Source organism: Stigmatopora nigra, chromosome 11, assembly GCF_051989575.1.
Source record: "Stigmatopora nigra isolate UIUO_SnigA chromosome 11, RoL_Snig_1.1, whole genome shotgun sequence".
Classification (NCBI taxonomy): domain Eukaryota; kingdom Metazoa; phylum Chordata; class Actinopteri; order Syngnathiformes; family Syngnathidae; genus Stigmatopora; species Stigmatopora nigra.
Genome location: NC_135518.1, coordinates 4,412,082 through 4,431,192, shown reverse-complemented (window position 1 = coordinate 4,431,192; position 19,111 = coordinate 4,412,082). Strand labels below are relative to the sequence as shown.

Here is a 19,111-nt window from a genome sequence, read left to right as displayed (position 1 = left end):
TTGGAGACCACATGGCATAATTTCCCGGTACCGCCCATAGGGTAACAGAGGTTTCCGAGCAAAGACGCGACAGGAATTGAGGGATGGCCAATGGACCAATGAAAAATCAATATCCAAGTGTCGTCATTGACAGCCGCCAGCTGTCACGAGAGTATATTAATAGTAATACTATTGGTATACCAAGTATACCAGTTTCGTATGAAATGTGCATGCAAAAGTATTGCAGCATACAAAACAAGACAAATATTATAAATTATTTATTAAACCATTAAAATGAATAGATGCAAAGATATTTTCCAATGGGGTGAAATTTCAAGTGGCAGCTGAGTAAACATACACACATGCACGTAAACACACAATTTAATAACTTAACTGTGCAGATAAGCTTGGAAGAGTGCATATTCTCTACTTTGGTCACAGTCTGCAGAAGTTCCCTATCTTGTGGAAGACTTCCTGTGTGTGGTTCCAGTTTTTGTCCAACTTTACAACGTCTTTTCGATTCTGTATCTATATACATATATATACATATGTGCATGAAGTGACTGTTTTCTTCACTCACCCTCTCTTCTGTGTGCGTGAGAGCTTTCCTACAACAGGCCAAACTCAAATGGTCTCCCCTCCCACACGCCAAAGTCGTTGGAGAGCCTTTTGTGTGGTTTGTATCACATCTGTTGTACACGACTACAAAAGAATTCATCCCAGTCTGCCCTTCAGCACGTCATATGCAGAATCAAGTAGTGTCTCTGCAAAACAGCATTCGAGCAAAAATAATGCGGGCAGAGTCCAAAGTAAAAATATGCCTTTTTTTAGTAGTTAAAGTCCTCCAGAATCTTATCATATAATCTTTCAGAAAGAAGCCAACACTAAAACGAAATAAAATGTAACAAACCATAGAAATGCAGTTTGGTGTCAACCTCCTGGCATTTTATATATTGTGACAAAACAAACATTACATCACCAGGACTGCTTTGTGTACTTCAAATGCAGTCATGTAAATCAGTGGTCACCAAACACCCGGCCCGTGGACTGTTACAGGTCCACGAGCTACCAGAGCCGGTCCATCAGAGTAAAAAGTATTGACGTTTTCAATCTCGCCCTTCTACTTGAAATGAGAAAAGTTCTTATGATAAGAACAACAATAAATATTCGCTATTATGCTTTGGACTTGTTATTTTTTTGAATAGAAAAAAAAACAGAAAGAGCTTTACCGGTCCGCGGTGAGAAAAAGTTTGGGGGCTGCTGATGTAAATTACAAGCAAAAGAATATATCACATACATTATAACACTCAATTACGTGATAGCTGAAAGACGTCCAATCCATTTGGACTTAGCAACGAATGAGAACTATTGTCAAAGTTAAAAGACCTGGATGATTCTGTTCAGCTTCACACTAAGAAACATCGCAAAATGCCATTAGCAGGTAAAAAATAAATAAATATTGCAAAGTTGGCGTAGTGTCAAAACCCTTAAAGCAGTCCTTCTCAAATAGTGGGGCAGGACCTCCAAATATTAATTTCATTATTTGGCCTCCAAGTTCAAATGGGTTGGACATCTTTCGCCGTTAAAAAAAACACAGTCAACTCATCTCATTTTCTGAACCGCTTTATCCTCACTAAGGACGCGAAGGGTGCAGGAGCCTATTCCAGCTGACTTCGGGCCCGAGGCAGGGGGACACCCTAAATCAGTAGCCAGCGAATCGCAGGGCATAAGGAGACAAACAACCATTCATGCTCACACTCATACTTAGGGGCAATTTAGAGTGTCCAATCAGCCTACCAGAACCGGAGTACCCGGAGAAAACCCACCCAGGCCTGGGGAGAACATGAAAACTCCACACAGGGGAACCGAACTGGATTTGAACCCAGGACCCCAGAGATGTGAGGCCGACACATTAACCTCACCATCTTCAAATTAATTACATTAAAATAAATAAAAAACATAAAAGGTTTTTACACGAATGTGGGTTTTAGGTCTTCCTTGAACACGACTGGACGAGCAGAACGATAAAGATCGTTACTTTCGTACTCACTGTCGGAAGAGTCTGAGGAGTCCGTGGTCAAGAGCGAGCCTCGTTGTAAGCACGAGTCGCAGTAGGGTCGGTGATAGAAACAGTAGTCTGTAGAGCTGCTGGAGTCTGATTCCCAGTACCTACAAGGTTCCTGAGTGTCACCCGTTGTCTCTACGTCAAACGGGTCTGGAGAACATCTGCTAGATTTTGATGGCAAACTGCTAACATCCCCATCTTGCACTTCAGAATGGCAGTCAGGAACCCGCAGTGCAGTACAATCCTCAATGTTGCCACCTTTCGATGCGACCCTCTCAGGGTGCCGACAACTGGTTTGGAACCGTCTACGTCTACGCGGGTTGAAGGGTGGTCGACGTTTCCTCATGGCATAGGGGGAGATGCTGGGGTATCTGAAGATCGGAGGAGGATGAGAGGAACGGAGAGAAATTGGAGAGAACGAAGAGTTCTCGGTAAATCTACTGTGGGAAGGACTCCTTGCAGATTTTAGGACAGTTTCCAAAACGGTGTCAATACTAAGTTCTTGGAGGATCTCCTGCAGTTTCTCGCTACTGACAAAACCGGCCGGTTTGACGTTCGGTTCTGAGGGGGATGTTGGTCTGTTGCTCAACGTTTCAAAATGGTCCAAAAGTCCAGGGGATTGGAAAGAGGTTACAAAATTAGCAGTTTCTGTTGCTGTCCTAAGACAACCCCCAGGCTTGGGGGGTGTTTCTGTAATAGCATTGGAAGGATCTCCATTCATTTTTCCAGAATTTGGAGATAAAGCTAAAATAGGGGGACAGTCAAATGATCGCGGACCACCCGATGACGAAGAATCAGGAGCCAAAGGCGAGAAATCAGACTTGTCGTTGCTCTGATAGGTTAGAAGGTGAGCGGTCTGGAGTTGAGTGGCTTGAATAGAGGACGACTGGACGTCGTCTGCCTCCTGCTCTCCTGACTCGTGACTGGCCGACACCAAGAGGAGAAGCTTGTCTTTGGCATTGCTCACCTGCTCTTGCAGGCTGTCGATCACAGCGTTCTTCTAAAAAAAATAAAAATGAGAATAGTAACATCAAGTTAAATCTTGCTGTGCATTGGCTTATAAAAATCCTTATGTGCTGAGGTGATTGTTCATAATTACACACTGTAATCCTTCACCCGTAGGAGGATACTAGTTGTGAGTTGTTGTTTTAGCTTCTTGCACCCTTTTGTTTTCCCTTTTTGCATCATTAAGTGATTGAAACTCAGGAATTATTTGTGAATGTATTCATATTCACTGATATTAATCTTGAAATGAATAAAGACTGCAATATTCATTTATTAAGCACAAGCACCCCCAAAACCCTGGTAAGGATTAAGCAGTTCAGAAAAGGAATGAATATTATTCGTAAATAAAGATAATTCTCATTAACTCATTGGCTACAATTAAGGAACATTGACATCCAATCTATCTGGAAGTAACTGTCCAGTCTAGTACCTCATTGAGGAGCTTCTTCATAGAGTTGTTTTCCCCGAGAAGGAAGTAGATCTCATCCTGGCTATAGACTGATTGCTGGCTCTTGGCAGGGCTGCTGAAGTACTTGGCCATCTGACTGGCATTGTTGTGATCCTCCTCAAAATACCGCCACTCGGTGAGCTGATCATTTAAGTAATAGCGGAGGGAGTCAAAGTCAAAGAATAGTTCTCGTATTGTTCAGATTTCCTACCTGGGGTACAAAAAGCATGCAGTCGGTGGCCAGCGTGCAAATAAAAATGGCACCGGCCACCGTGCCGCAGACCACGTTGGGCCAAGCCGGCATCAAGAGCGACACAGGGATGGCCACGCCCGAGCAAAAGGTGACCAGTAATGCTGTTGTGAGAATGGTGGGAGATTGGTTGACCGGAGGCCGGCTCACGTCATTAGTCAGACCCGCCAGGTAAGTTCCGTACAGCAGCAGACACCCCTGAATAAATGGAAAAGGAAAATAGGTAGGAGAAAGGGGGAATTTAAAATAGGGAGGAAGATGTGAATGTGGAAATTAAAAAAAAACACACTAGTATATATTCTTGAGAGTAGGTTTGTGATTGTAGTCTTTAAATTTGCACCATAAAAAAACACTAAAAACCAAATACTCTACATTTATTTATACCGTGTACTATAAAGCTCATCTACCTCAACTTTCTAAACTTTCTAAAAATCTGTCTTTGCGCCTTATATATGGATCAATATAGGTTCATCATTATATGAAATTCCCTTTAGCTATATTTAATTGATGCATAACATAATTCCTAACAACTACTACTACATCTTGTGGATGTATAACACAATTCCCTACTACTACTACTAGCATAACCACTACTACTTCTGCTACTGTGTTTTATAATCTGGTGCACCTTATAGTGCGGAAAATATGGTACTTTAAATATTATATTGTACTGTATTTTTAAAAAAATATGTTAATAAAGATTCATGCATTCACTGTATATTCATTTTGTGTAACGCTTATCCTCATAAGTGTGCTGGGGTGCAGGAGACAAGTTCGGGCAGTGGGCGGGGGACACCATGGTCGCCAGCCAATCGCAGAGCACCAGGAGACAGGCAATTTAGAGTGTTCAACCTGCTTACCATGAATGTTTTTGGGATTTGGGAGGAAACCAGAGTACCCAAAGAAAACCCACAGAGGGAAAATATGCAAATTCCACATAGGAAGATTGGAACCCATCAGAGGTTGAACCCTCGAGGTCAGAACTATGAAGCAGTTTTGCTAACCACCACCCACTATTCCATTCTACTAAAACTACAATGATTTCAAGAAGAATGAAGAATAAATACACTGATCTAACGGAAGCAAATATACTAACCTAACAGAATTATACATAAATAAAAAAAATAAATACAAAAATATATACATATAAAATAAAAACTCAGTCAAGCTCAATTGATAAACTCCCCCAACCTGAACAAAACTGGATGAAAAATACAAAACATACATTTTGACCCCAATTAGCCCTATAATTTGAAGAGAGGGAGTTCAATAACCTACCTTTTTAAGGACGATAATGAAAACCCACAGATCCGAGTACATGGAAGAACAGGAATCCAGCAGGGACAAAGAATAGGAGACATCCTTCTCCACTTTAACGATGGCATTGAGCGATCGGGAACAGCGGATGGGGTCCGAGAGGTTCCAGACGCTCAGGACTAGTAGATCGGCCACAATCAAGACCGCTACCATGGCCATAAGCTGAATGTCTCTGATGATCTGACAAAGGACATAGATATAATTATTGCCTTCCACTGATAGCAATAGACGTCCATTCCATTTTGTTAAGCGTTTTATTTGTTTATCCTTTCTCTATTTTGAGATAAATGGCCATATCGGCCACATTGTCTTGCGTTATAGCGTTTCGTCTTTGTCAACTTGTAGTTTCGTGCACGTCAAGTCTAATTTGTGCACACATAAGCCGTACTTTTGATTTAGTCATCATTTCTTTTTGTGACAAATATGGCATATGTGCCAGAAAATCTGGTAATTTTGTGGCATTTTTGCATCACTTCCTTGTTAACTCGTCAGTTAGAATTAATGGTGCTGGAGGTCCAATATTTTGAATGTTATCAAGTTGACAAGATCAGATTTCGATATTTCCAATCATCAAAAGGATGCAAAATGGCTTCAAAAAATATGATTGATGACTTTTTTTACACAGGGTGACAACCCAATAAATGTGAATTTTAAATATGCATATTGGCAGAAATGAGCAATTAAAAGCACTGTAAGACATTGCTCCAATAAACAGTCTTAATAACCTATAAGGAATTCCAGATGAAATTTACAGTATCCCAGCTGAGATGTTTTTAAAAATACTTTCGTACAGGAAGATGCAGTTTGAAGAACATCATTTAAAACAAATAAAAATAACATCATTGTTTCCCGAATGGCATTTTTAAAAGGTTTCATTTACTACAACATATGTTCCTTCCCTCACTCTTGGTTATATTGTATTGTTAAAAAGTTCCTGTTTCTTTTTTTCCTGTAATAAATAAAAAATAAAATAGTAAAAGAGCAATCCTTTAAATTGCAAATAAATTGGGGCATTTTAGGGGGGAATTTTATACATATATGCAAGGGGAGCTTTGCAAAGCATCCCTACAAAACACCATAACTCATACCACTCTCTTGTCAGGAACTCTCTGTGTGAAGACTCTATAGAGTCGCCAGGTTTTTCCTAAAATGGGTCCAAACACCATGGTGCTGCCCAGACAGAGGGTCCAAACCCGGGCCTGGGAGAAGGAAGTGGACTAGTATAAGGATCTGGAGTAGATTTTCATCAATGGGAGAGCAATACTTACGTGTAGTACGGCTGTAGATACTTCGGTATGAGGGTGTGGTGGCGTATCAACGGCAAACAGTAAGCCGCTGGTGTACGTGAGGACGCTTCCTAAGAGACTCAGGATGTTCAGGTTAGGACTGGACATCTTCACTATTCTAAGGTAAAGACAAAAAGACTGTTTGATAAGGAGGAATGGCAGTGCCACAATCAAGTCAATAAATACATCATTCAAGCAATAATGAAATTATCATCATGCATGATCAAAAACTAAAGCTATTATTTCAGTAATCACTTATTAAATAATATCGATTTCAATATTTTATTTCAATTTTAATAAACATGTTGAATGCCTTCAGCCAATCGCAGGGCACAAGTAGACGGACAACCATTCACGCTCAAACTCGTAACTAGAGGCAATTTAGAGTGTCCAATCATCCTACCATGTATGTCTTTGGAATGTGGGAGGAAACCGGAGTACCCGGAGAAAACCTACACAGGCATGGGGAGAACATGCAAACTCCACACTGGTAGAGCGACCTGGATTTGAACCCAGGTCCCCCACTGTGAGCCTTAACTACTCAGCCGCCATGCCACCAATCTATATACACATATTTCAACATTCAACTAAATAGAACGAATACTGTAATGATTTTTCTTAAGATATATTTCAGTATTTTATACATGTAATGTTTTATTAAATGATTTGTATTTTCATTGATTATATAATTGATGTACTGGTATCAGTTTTCATTTAATTTCAACATTCACCTGTAGATACCAATGTATAGTATAGTATACTATTCATTTAAAAATGTATACTATAGTATACTATTCATTTGTATTGTATTTGCCTCCTACTTATGAGAACATTGGTTTATTTTTCTTGTTTTTATCTTCTTTATTATTCTATCTTGGCAGACAACGATATTCCTATTGGAAGGCATTAACCAACATGTAGTATGTTTTCCATTGTATTTTATATCCTCTGCCTATTGGTCATAAACTTGTTAGTGTGGCTACCTGTTGTTTTTGCAACGCAATGTGAAGAGCAGGAAGCAAAAGGCAAGCAGAATGCCACAGGACAGCAGCGTCCACACCACTGCGCTCATCACCCACGAAAGCCGGCGTCTTGAGGGGGTCGCCACCATCTTTTCAAACACATACATTATGACGATTGGGCATTAATCGTTGGCTGCAATCGATCGCAAAAGACATCTTATCAATTTGGACCGGGGAGCCCTTCACTGGCCCTCACACCCAGACCAACCAGTTTAAATCAATTGAACATTTATTATGACTTTTACACACTAAATATACGAGAATCAGAGAGCAGAGAGTATACTATGGGTCTCTTCCTATTATTTTTGGAATAACAATATATTTTCAAAAAAATAATGACCGCCACCTTATATTTTAAAATGAATGTCATTAAATTGTTTTTAAAAAAGACAATTTTGCCCAAGAAATATGTACTAGTAATCAGTTTGTCATTGCATTCGTTTGCACTACCTGATCAAAATTGTTGGACATTTCCTTGTGTTAATGGCCTACATTACTGAAAATTTCAATTGAAAAAAACAACTTTTTACCCGAGTAAGACTGCAGAGTCTCTGAAGCACCTCCATGCTGTCTTCCCTTTGGACCCCCGAGATGCCGAGACATAGTGGGGAGTCGCAGCGAGAGCTGCAGTTCCACGCTGGCTCCATGTCAGTCCACCTTCACCTGGACATCCTGTCCAATAACCAAATACATTTTGTTTTACTGGTTGGACTACTGCAGTACTCGGAGCCGCCACAGTGGGACGCCGAGACCCACGTGGATTTACAGTTGCCCTGCCCTGCAATTGGCTATCCCCCAATTCAAGGTGTCCCCCACCTCTGGCCCGAAGTCAGCTGGGATAGGCTCCAGCACCCCCCACAACCCTAGAACATGAAAAAACAATAAATATATTGTGGCCAATCAACATCATGGGGAGAAAAAGGCCCGTATCAGATAAATCAATGCCTTTAAGCTAGAATTCTCAATTTCCCCAAGCAAAGTACAAGAGTGACAAACAGTCAGTTTGTCATTGGGCCCGTAGGCACTTGCATCTTGCGCCGACATGTATATGTAGCTAGCTACCGTGACTGAAACACCGGTTGTAAATCAAGTAAGGTTGACTATGACTCAACCGCATGTGGCTCAACATCACATTTTAGCTGATCACGTCTACCCGCCGTCTGAGTTGGGGAAGTCTCGTCCAAGCCGATGACGAGGCGGGACGTCATGAAACTTCTCAGACTATTGTATGTGCTGTGGTAGTTAGTAAAAGAACTGAACTGGCAGAAAAGGACGAAACATTGCAGTGATATTGACGTCAATGTATGTCCAATCCAATAGGGCTAGTCCAAATGGATTGATCAATTGCGTTAATCTATGATTAATATTAAATAACAAATATAATAATAACACACACACATAACTGTGACTGGCTGGCAGTCAGTTCAAGAGGAACCTTGTAAGTTATTAGCTGGGATAGACTCAAGCACCCCCGCGACACTTGAGAGAAGACAGAAGATGAGTGAATGAAAAAAAAATTGTAGTGGTGGAAAATAATGGCAAATAATACAGTATTTTGAAATGAAAGAATAAGACATGATTGCATGAATTGGAGAAAAATATTTAAAATAAAATATAAAAATTAACAAAATCAAATAAAAATACTTTATTGCATATTATTTAAAAATAAATAAAAGAAAATAATTGCATGCAAAAAAAAGAAAAATGTCACACTAATTATAAAACATTTGTTTAAATGGAGTTTAAAAAAATATATATCTTTTTAATTAAGTTTAAAAAATGTTAAAAAAAACATTAAGAATTTAACATAGGATAAAGGAAAATAAATACAAGAAAATTGAAAACAAAATAAAAAAACAATTTAACAAAAATTAAGGCTGGATGAAACAACATTTTTAAAAATAAGAGTACAAAAACAAAGAATAACAATAACAATAAAAATACAAAGAAAAACAAATGGAAAATCTAATTAAAAATATAGATTTAAAAGATTTATGAAACAATGACTTTGTGGAAAATGAACAAAATAATGAAAAATAACATTTAAATTGTATAAAAATAATCTTGTTTAATTGAATGAAAATATGGATTGGTGATTATTGAACAGAATTCTTTTTTAAAAGGGTTTGGGGGCTAGCATTTGTTTCCTCATAACAAATTGTTGCAAAACCCACCATGACCTACTTGCACAAAAATGAAAAGTGAGAGAACAGTAGTGAGAACAATGCCGTTACATAGTTGGGAAAGGTCCGCATTTCCTGTTCTGCGCCTTTCCGTCACTTTTCCCACTTTAGTCCAGCCTCTTCCAACAGGAAAGGCCCATCTAGAAGGAGGCATTTCCTCTACATTTATTTTAAAAAAAAAAAGCGAGCGAGGACTTTGAGTTGAAAGTCATGTACGTATATGAGCCTGACTTTCTACTGATCCCGTCTGACTTTTTAATGGAAGCCCGTTTTGTCTTGCAATGGGCCACTTTCAAGATTTAGATTAAGGGGGCTGGTGTAAATCCATCCGTCCTGGCATTCCACCTGCCTCCCTTTCGGAGTTGATTCTTTAAGCTGAGTTAGAATGCAATTTATTGGGGATAATCTCAGGCCACGTGCTGGTGCATTTTGACCAGTGGCGCCTTGACAGACCAGGGTATCGACCGTGATCTGGCCCGAGGTCCGCGTTTTTTTTTCTGACACTGACGGCGATGGACGTCCAATCCATCCCTAATATCGAATGAATGAACGTTCACCCTCCCGCTTCCAATAGTTTGGATGTCCACCATGATGAACGCATTACAATTCACATCGAAAAAATGGTTAGACATCTAGCAATGGTTTTCCATGATTTCATGACGTTTAACATTCATTTTCTGAACCACCAATCTTTGCAAGGGGTGCTGTAGCCTATCCCAACTGATTTCGGGCTGAAGGCGGTGGCCAGACGATCATAGGCCACAAGGAGATGCACAACCATTCACAAACATACACTCATACCTAGTGGCTAATTTAGAGTGTCCAATCAGCCTACGATGCATGTTTTGGGGGGGAATGTGGGAGGAAATCAGAGTACCTGCAGAAAAGCCACACTGTTCCTGGGGAAAACATGCAAATTTCACATAGTTGGTCCGAACTAGATTCGAATCCAGGACCCCAGAACTGTGAGACTGACACGCTAACCACTCAAAACACAAGCCTTACTTAAATATTGTCTCCTGTTGACCATGATAAAACATTCAATTAATTTAAGATGGAAGGACTAGCCGAGACTGCCCATGTTTCAGTCCACTGACACCACTGGACGTTCAATCCATTTGGAGTGGGAGGGGCAAAGGAACAAATGCTCAGTCAGCCCTCCCAATCCAAAAGGATTGGACATCCCGTAACGTCAATAACAGCCAGCGAGTTAACAAGGAAGTGACTGGTACCCAGAAAAGATCCATAAAGATCAAAACTTTTTAAACAACTCTGTTTCATCAATCTACATCATTAGTAGCTTATGAGTTTAATTTATATTTTGACATTACCTTGGTACAATTCTGACGAGTAGTCCTTAGCCCGGAAAAAACAGAAACCTGGAGCATGTCCTTCTCGTGTTCTAGCCTCCCACTTGATTAGAATCCCGGCATTTGGTGCGCCTCCTGTCAGGAGAAACTGAGTGAGTGAGGTGGGAGGTGTGCGTGTGTATGTCACAGGAAGGGTGTGTGTGTGTCTGTTTAACACTCACACATTTCCAGCCAATAGGGTAAAAAGTATGATTAGACATGTGGTACAGACAGGACAGGGTGGCACATGTAAGAGTCTGCAATGTAAATAAATAGGCCAGTGAGTTATGATGGAAAAATAGAGTGGTACAGTGTTCCCTTGCTACTTCGCGGTTCAGCCACCGCGGACTCAGAGCTTCACGGATATTTTTCAGGAAAAAAAATTACAAATATTACATTGAAACAACATATTTTACAGTTTTTTTTGTTACAACATGAATTTCACTCTCTCTACCCATATTCTATATGGTGTACTGTATACAGGGGGGTAAAAAAATAAAAATAAAAAAAATAAACTTTGGGGAAATTCACTTATCGCGGGTGGTCCCGGTCCCCATTAACCACGATAACCGAGGGAACACTGTACTTCAACTTATGAATTGAATTGGTTCCAAAAGTGGTTTTGTAACTTGGATGTTTTGTAAGTAGAGGCATATTTTACATTGAATTAGCACCATTGAATCCACATTCTTTAATAATACCCCCTAAACAACAAAAGTCAAGTCCCTTGCCCCCCCCCCCCCCCCCCCCCGACACACACACGTCATAGTGAACCTATAATTATGGCTATTTTTTTAAAGTGGAAATAGACAAATTTAGTGATAAATTAAATAAAGGTCTGAGTCAATTGCTGGGTTAATTTTTAGCGACTAAAAGTGACATTGCTCAAGGTCAGTGATGATCTTTGACCTTTCCTTTTTTGGCCTAAAAATTGATGTTAATTTGTTACCAGCCCCTCACTCTATTCAGATTGGACATTTACTAATGACAAAAGTCTTTCATATCAGAGCAGATGTACGCAAGTCATAAAGAATAAAAGCGTCTCAGTTACAAGCGGCGGGTATCGAATAGTTTCGGGTTTCCTATCAGATCGGGTTCAAAAGACATGAGCCAGGATCTGCTGGCTCGCGTTACTAACAGCCTGAATATTTCATTCACTCACCCAAAGAGCAGAAGTCAGCTCATTTACTCTTTAGCTGCCATTGACGCCAATAGATATGTAATCACGTGGCTCTTTCCAGCCATTAAATTGGAATTGGCTACTCACTATTAGATGTCCAAGACATTTGAACTGAAAAGTGTGCCAAGAAACAAAAACAATATTTCATTAAAAGAGCAGAAGTCATCTAATTGATTACATTGTTGCCATTGAAAGGGATGGTGTTCCCTCAAATTAATTCATAACTATCTAATCAACCCTTTTAAAATAGTACGATAAAACGTGAACATTTCCAAATTGGCAATGATCAAAATCCACCTGAGAATAATTCTTGCAACTTTAATAAACAAGCAGAAACAATTTAAACATATTTTATTATAATTGTATACAAATGAAAGTACATTTTCAATATTATTTCTGTTTAACTGCCAGCTACCTTCCTGGTTAATCAAATAAGAACATATTTTGTGGACACTTCATTAAAGCAGTTATCAGTTATTAAAAAGGTGGCAGTCACAATTTTGTATTCCTGAATTTCAAAATGATGTCTTTCACATTCAGGTCACATTTTTTATTCTAAATTAAGACACCATGTAGTGAGATGGAATGCTAATTGTCATCATTCATTTTTATTAGTATGTTGTTAGAATTGTGCCACAATTTCACAACCATAAGGGAAAATGCCAAGAAAAATGGGTTTCAGCACCCAGTGTGCAGAAGAACCCAATTTGATACAAAAAGGGTTGTGATGTTGAACGCTGTTTCGCATTTCCATTCATTTGATTGGATCCTCACGTACCCAATTCATGTTTTGTTACTCCCTTAAAATATCACGACAGACATGTAATTGTGGCACTAATTCAACACAAAAACAAAAATTTAATACATATACATAAAACTATAGTTGAAATAAATTGACCTGATAGAGCACACCTAATGTGATATTTCCAATCCCCAATTCATTCATTTTCTGAACCGCTCTACCTTACAAGGTTCAGGGGGTGCTGGAGCCTATCCCAGCTAACTATGGGCACCAGGTGGGGGACACCCTGAATCGGCGTCTAGCCAGGATTAGGGTACAAGGAGATGGACAACCATTCTCGCTCACACACGTACCTGTGCACGTTTTGGGAAACCGGTGTACCCAGAGGAAACCCACCCAAACCCAGAAAGAACATGCAAACTCCAGAGTGAGGACCCACCTGGGTGTGAACCCCCGAACCCAGAACTGTAGCGATAACTTGCTATTTGCATACAGCAGATTAATTAATAATCTACAATATCAGCCCAAAGAAAATTTGGATTTAACCATTGAGGAGTTCCACTTGTTGACCTAAACTAAATCAATCTTTCTAAGGTATTTACCGCAAGTTAAAATGGTTTTCCATCAATTTAAGTCACGAGTCGCAAAAAAATGTTCTAAAAACCCTGACGATTGAAAATGTTTGCACCTTTTATGCTGTGTTGACAGCGTTTTGGAAAACGCCACTCCCTGTGTGAATGATTAAAATATTGATTGGACAGCTCAGGAAGTCCAAATCTTGAGGTAAAAGACTGGCTTACCAGGCAAGCCAATCACGTGATAGCTTGGCATTGGCACAGCTACTTAGCACCATAGCACCTTGGACCCTCGGAAACTGCTCTTATATATTTTTAAAAAAAGTAAATGGTTTTAATTAGGTTTTCATTAGTCTATTGCAGAATGGTAGGTACAGCTCCAACAACAAACAACTAGTTGGCAAAATCCTCGCCATTGAGCTGAAATCCAAAACTGCTTAATTGATGCGCTCCTATAATGACAAAATAAAAATGAGTTGCCTCGCAGGTTATTTGTCGATAACAAACTCATTGGTGATTGGTTGTAATGAGAGGTGACAGAAATAAATCCACTTTCTGTCCTCTTAAAACACATAGCCAGCTCGTGCAAACGCAATATTTGTTGCACGTCGCTCGGCCGTAACAGGATGGGCGATATTCGCTTGGTTATGCTAATTCCACAGAATATCAATTGACCGCAAGGAAGGTCACCTTCCTTGTGTTTCGCCTATCCCCTATTACGTTTAAAGGCAAAAAACATGAAAATATTTTGATATGCGCTTTAGCCCGCCACACGAATTAGTGTTATCTACAGCTCGGCATATTGTCCCTGGCCACAGCGGCGCACATTCAATGCTTGCTTTGTCATTGCTCTTCTTTCGAAGGGGAGCAGAAAGACATCCCCTCGCCATTGTCTTCATTTTACACTGTTTCTGGAGCCCCGTAACAGCGATTCAGCATTCAGTCTGTCCTGTCTCTCCCCAATGTATTATGTGACGTTATGACTATCTCAGTCAGGCTGCCTCTGTGCTTACAAAGACAATAAAGAAACTTGGTACCTTGCGAAGTAGACAAGCTGGAGAAGGCGGAAACACAGCATTAAGTTGATTTGCCATAGAAGAAGATTCAATCAATCAGCAGAAAGTGACAGTGGCCAAAGTCCAACTAGTTTCTGCGTGGTAATAGACAAAAGGGAGCGAAGGTGGAAACTTAAAGTTGGAAGGAGAATCTCACCCTTTGTGGCGAGGAAACTTTACAGAAGAATCTTATCGCTCGTTTTTTGACACTTTTAAAGAAAGTGCCAAACCACAAAATTACTAGACCATTCTTTTTGTTGGTTTTTTCACTTAAAAGGATTCCCCTCCATCAACAATGCCCTAGATTAAGGTCAAATAGAGTGAAACCCCCTAATGTGGGGTCTTTAAGTGTCTCCTTCAAAGCTCAACTAGGTAAAGTGTGTGTACTGGGTATGACGGGTAGAGTGATGACATCTTAGCCTAGCAGCACCCTCTGGAGGCGGTCGGCGGGCACACTGTTGTCGTCGTCCGACTCGGCGTCGCTCTGCGGGTTGGAGGTGCAGGGTGACGTCGTGCACTCGGGCGAGCACAGATAGTGCATGAGCGGCAGCCGATACTTGCCGCAGAAGTCCACAAATTTGATGTGGCGCACGCAAGAGTCAAAGTACACGCCTAAGTGAGGAACAAACAACAGTTTAGTCATATGATGCTCGCTTTAGCCAGAAACATTCCACACTCAAAATTATAATCATGAGAGAGAGAGAGAGAGAGAGAGAGAGAGAGAGAGAGAGAGAGAGAGAGAGAGAGAGAACTGTCCATCGACTAAACGTCTGTTTGGCGAAACGTCCGAGTTCCTTAAAATACGGGGAAAAAACATAGTTGTTGATAGGTATGGTAAATATTCATCTTTCAGAGCGAATGTACATTCGCTCTTTCCCAGGTAAAATGGATTGGACGTCTGCAGCCAAAGAGTTACCAAAGAAGTGACCCAAAACTAATAGTACGTGACACACTGAAGAGTAAACAAAGCAACTAACCGGCACATTTGGGGTTGGGGCACTTGCTGGCCAGCTCTAAGTACTTGAAAAGGTTGTCGGGCAAATCCTGTTGTGAGTAAGGCACGTTGCCACTCTTGACGGTGCGACCGGCTAGCTCCAGCAAGGACGGCGGCTCGTACATCAGTTCCTTGACAAAGCGCACCACCAACGGGTTCCCGCGCAGGCTGAGCTCCTGAAGGCGCACTAGGCTCAGGATCTCCCGCGGCAAATAGCTCAACTGGTTGTTGTGGAGGCTCAGCGAGCGCAACGAGTGCAACCTGAAAGGTGTAATTGAGGAAAACAAGGGATGCCGTCAGGGACCAAGCGATAGAGCAGCTTTCGTGGTCGTCAGCTTTTACCGGGTGAGCTGCGGCGGGACGCTCTGAATACAGTTGTCGGACAGCGCCAGGTAGGTCAGCCAAGGCAGGTTGGCCACCTCGGCCGGGATGGCTGAGATCAAGTTGCCACCCAGGTATAACACCTCCAGTCTAACAAACAGAGAGAAAACAAAGCAAAAAAAGATAACTATCACGGAAAGATTTGCTGAGTACAGTAATACCTTGAGATAAGAGCTTAATGTGTTCCCGGGACCGAGCTCGTATGTTGATTTACTTGATCTGAAATCAACTTTTCCCATAAAAAGTAAATAAATACACATTAAGTGGTTCCCATCCAAAAACAGGATATTGCAATGGAAAAACATATTTTTAATGGTTCTAATTCACCATATACTAACAGAGTAACAAATATTTATCTTGTGGTTAGGATGTTCAATACTAAAAAGAGACATTCTTATTTTTCCCATCAGAAAAAAACAAAAACTTCAGTGTTGATGAATGCCCTTTCTTGATGAAGTAATCCGTGCCCTTTTTGGATGGGCGGACATGCTCTACTAATTCCCTTTCATAAACGATGATTCAGATGTAGTAAACATGATAAGGCAGCTCTTTTCAACTGCCACTGGGAAACTCACTGAACCTTATGACACAACTATATGACATAATAAAAATTTCACTAGTTGACACTAAACAATCATACCCGGCATTGGTGTAGAAATGAAATTCGTATGTATGGTTGCTTGCCTGCATCTTCCAGTTCAAATGGATAGGATTGCTCAAAAGCAGGCAGGGAGTTAACAATGACTTATTATTCTTTGGTTTGTGACTCACATAAATGCCTTCCCCAACATAAAAAGGAATTGGATTCAGATGTTTTCCCAAACAGTCCAATCTACTCAAGTGCAGTTTAGCTAAAAAATAAAGTCAATATGTAACTTTACCATGCAAATAAAGATGCTTCAATGTGGCTATGCTGTATCGATATTAAACGATAGTTTAGCATATACCTGATTCCACTACATTAACAAACTGCAAATGTCAAACTCTGCATTTATTTGGCATGTTTCATGTTCAATTCATCTGGTTCTGATGCAATCTTGATGTGCCAATATGAGAGGCAAGGCAAAATATGTGCGGGAAGAAAGCCTCAAAAGCCTCCCGCTTTGACAAATCACTGCTTTTGCAACATGTTATTTAAAATTTCAGCACATTTTGCATTGTGACTTCCTTCCTTCAGCCAGCTTTCTTAACACGTGCCCAACAAATTTTGCTTATGTTGGAATCTAACTTGTTTTGTGTTTTTAATGAAATTGTCTGAAGGGAGGGCACCAGATCTCACTCGTTTTGATTTTCTTGGTGAAGACAACTACAGTTGTTACTCCTGTTATTCCTGGACAGATAAGAATACATTTTGACAGGTATCTTGACGGGGTGTATAAATATCCATCCCCGGCGTCCAATTTTTTAAATTTGTTGTTGCCAGTAGTTTCTGAAATTGCCAGAAGAGGGCATACAGACTCTTCAGGCCAAACTATTCCAAAAAGGGCTGCAGTGGGTGCTGGTGTCCATTCTAAATCATAAAGAAGACTATTTCATCATCCTGGTATCCTACACGTCCTTATCAGTGGATCGTGGTCAGGTGCTGCTTGTTTTCTGCAGAAATCTTATTGGTTAAAGTGTCAGTGCTGGATCAGTTGGAACAAAAACTTACACCAACCTCTAGGACTGTTTTGCCCACTCCTGATTTAGGAAAATATGAATATGATGGTGAACTTCTGGAAAAGTAATTTTTGTGTGGTACTGTATAAGATGCACCCTTAAAATCGTTGTATTTTACAATTAATCGCGTATAAACCGCCCCCTCATTCACAATTTTCAAATCCATGTTTTTTTAATAGGCAGTGTGAATGTGTAAGTCTTAAAATCATCAAATGTGGTATTTCTGAGATAATGTATGAATCAACGGTACATTATTAGGGTCAATATTATAAAGAAGTTAGTAATTCATCCAAGAATGGTTGTTTGCAAAACAAAACAACCAACAAATAGTAAATCTTACTTTGCTATCTTTTTTCAGTCAATTTCTCTGACATGTATTGAAAATGATTCACCTGCTATTTGCTTAAAAATCCCAACCTGAACAACAACACTAACACACAATGAGCAGCTTGACCATTTATCCTCACACAAACCTGAATGACTGGTCAAAGTTCATTGAATGGTTACCATGGCGACACCACCCGCATTTGTAAAGCGTTTTGGCAACGAAATTCCCGAGGGCACCCGAAGTATCCTCACCTGAACCCACAAACTAATCGAAAAAAATCATGTCGACATAAATAATTCCTGACATTATCATGACAATTTTCGCGTACTTAACGTGCGGGGTGACTTACCTGCTTAAATTTTCAATCTCAACTGGAATACTTTTCAGCATGTTTCCACCGAGTGACAGCGACTGCAGACGCCGGAGTTTAGTGCATTGCAGTGGGATCTCTTTGAAGCAGTTGCCACTCAAGTTCAACACTTCTAGCTGCAAATTGCCAAAGTCCTTGGGTAGAGAATACTCGTTCAGTCGGTTGTTCTTGGCTACCAGCGTCCTGAGTTTAACCAACTGCGTGATGTGCTGGCCGATGAGCGTTAGTCCGTTGTTACTGATATCCAGCAACTGGAGGTTGGAGAAGAAGCTTACGGAAGAGGGCAACACACACAGTCTGTTGTTGTTTAAATACAGTTGTTGCGTATCTCTTTTTTTCTCGCTGCTAACGCTGTCCGCGGTGAAAGTGTCTAAGTTGGCGTTGGAGACGTCGAGCACGCCCTCGCCCTGCACCGCTGCTTTGTCGTCGAGCTCCATTTTGGGATGAATGCTGCTCCTGCATACACTTCTGAACGAAGCAATTCCGTGTAGGTTTTCGCCCGGATGACACAACCGCGTTGGGTTTTCAAGCCCCAACGTGCTCGATGGCCCTTCTAACGACGATTATTCAGCATTCCGCTTTGAAGGGGAGCACACAAACCAACCCAAAAGGTATAATGAGTTGTGGCTGTCGTAGAACGGTTTTGATTGGTCGAGAAATTGGAGTTCGTCTCAAGCCGCCTTTGATTGGTTGCCAACTCGTTTGTCATAATTCTTTCTTTAATTATATTATATGTTTTGAATTAAAAAATCAATTCAACACTGAAGAATATGCACGCATAAGACGATTCAAAATTCGCCTTTAAGTAGGTCCGACACGTGGCTGGTTATGTAACTGTCCAACTGAGAGTACTACTATTACTATTCATAGCATACTTGTACACTTTTTAATACTCAATCAAATTGATAAGTAATAACTGCCTG

General features: G+C 40.5%; 2 protein-coding genes across 2 annotated transcripts; both read right to left on the bottom strand.

Moving 5' to 3' along the window:
- Window positions 1–1,633: 1,633 nt before the first annotated feature.
- Window positions 1,634–11,001, bottom strand: gpr156 (G protein-coupled receptor 156). The gene is made up of 9 exons (XM_077728250.1): window positions 10,887–11,001; window positions 7,903–8,044; window positions 7,334–7,461; window positions 6,333–6,468; window positions 6,153–6,263; window positions 5,026–5,244; window positions 3,709–3,945; window positions 3,480–3,638; window positions 1,634–3,044 (listed from the first exon to the last, which is right to left on the bottom strand). The coding sequence occupies exons 2-9, from the start codon at window positions 8,017–8,019 to the stop codon at window positions 1,950–1,952; spliced, it is 2,202 nt and encodes a 733-aa protein (XP_077584376.1). The 5' UTR covers window positions 8,020–8,044; window positions 10,887–11,001; the 3' UTR covers window positions 1,634–1,949.
- Window positions 11,002–12,420: 1,419 nt separating this feature from the next.
- Window positions 12,421–18,810, bottom strand: LOC144204597 (leucine-rich repeat-containing protein 58-like). Its single transcript, XM_077728659.1, has 4 exons — window positions 18,168–18,810; window positions 15,793–15,921; window positions 15,434–15,711; window positions 12,421–15,068 (listed from the first exon to the last, which is right to left on the bottom strand). Exons 1-4 carry the CDS (start codon window positions 18,623–18,625, stop codon window positions 14,872–14,874), a joined length of 1,062 nt encoding a protein of 353 aa, XP_077584785.1. The 5' UTR covers window positions 18,626–18,810; the 3' UTR covers window positions 12,421–14,871.
- Between the last annotated feature and the right edge of the window lie 301 nt (window positions 18,811–19,111).

Coding starts and splice junctions, on each gene's coding strand:
- gpr156 (XM_077728250.1), bottom strand. CDS start 8,019: ATGGAGCCAGCGTGGAACTGCAGCTCTCGCTGCGACTCCCCACTATGT. Junction 3,639..3,708: donor GCATGCTTTTTGTACCCCAG/GTAGGAAATCTG, acceptor TTAAATGATCAG/CTCACCGAGTGGCGGTATTT. Junction 3,045..3,479: donor TGAAGAAGCTCCTCAATGAG/GTACTAGACTGG, acceptor TATTTTTTTTAG/AAGAACGCTGTGATCGACAG.
- LOC144204597 (XM_077728659.1), bottom strand. CDS start 18,625: ATGGAGCTCGACGACAAAGCAGCGGTGCAGGGCGAGGGCGTGCTCGAC. Junction 15,922..18,167: donor GAGATTGAAAATTTAAGCAG/GTAAGTCACCCC, acceptor TCTGTTTGTTAG/ACTGGAGGTGTTATACCTGG. Junction 15,069..15,433: donor CCCCAACCCCAAATGTGCCG/GTTAGTTGCTTT, acceptor TTCCTCACTTAG/GCGTGTACTTTGACTCTTGC.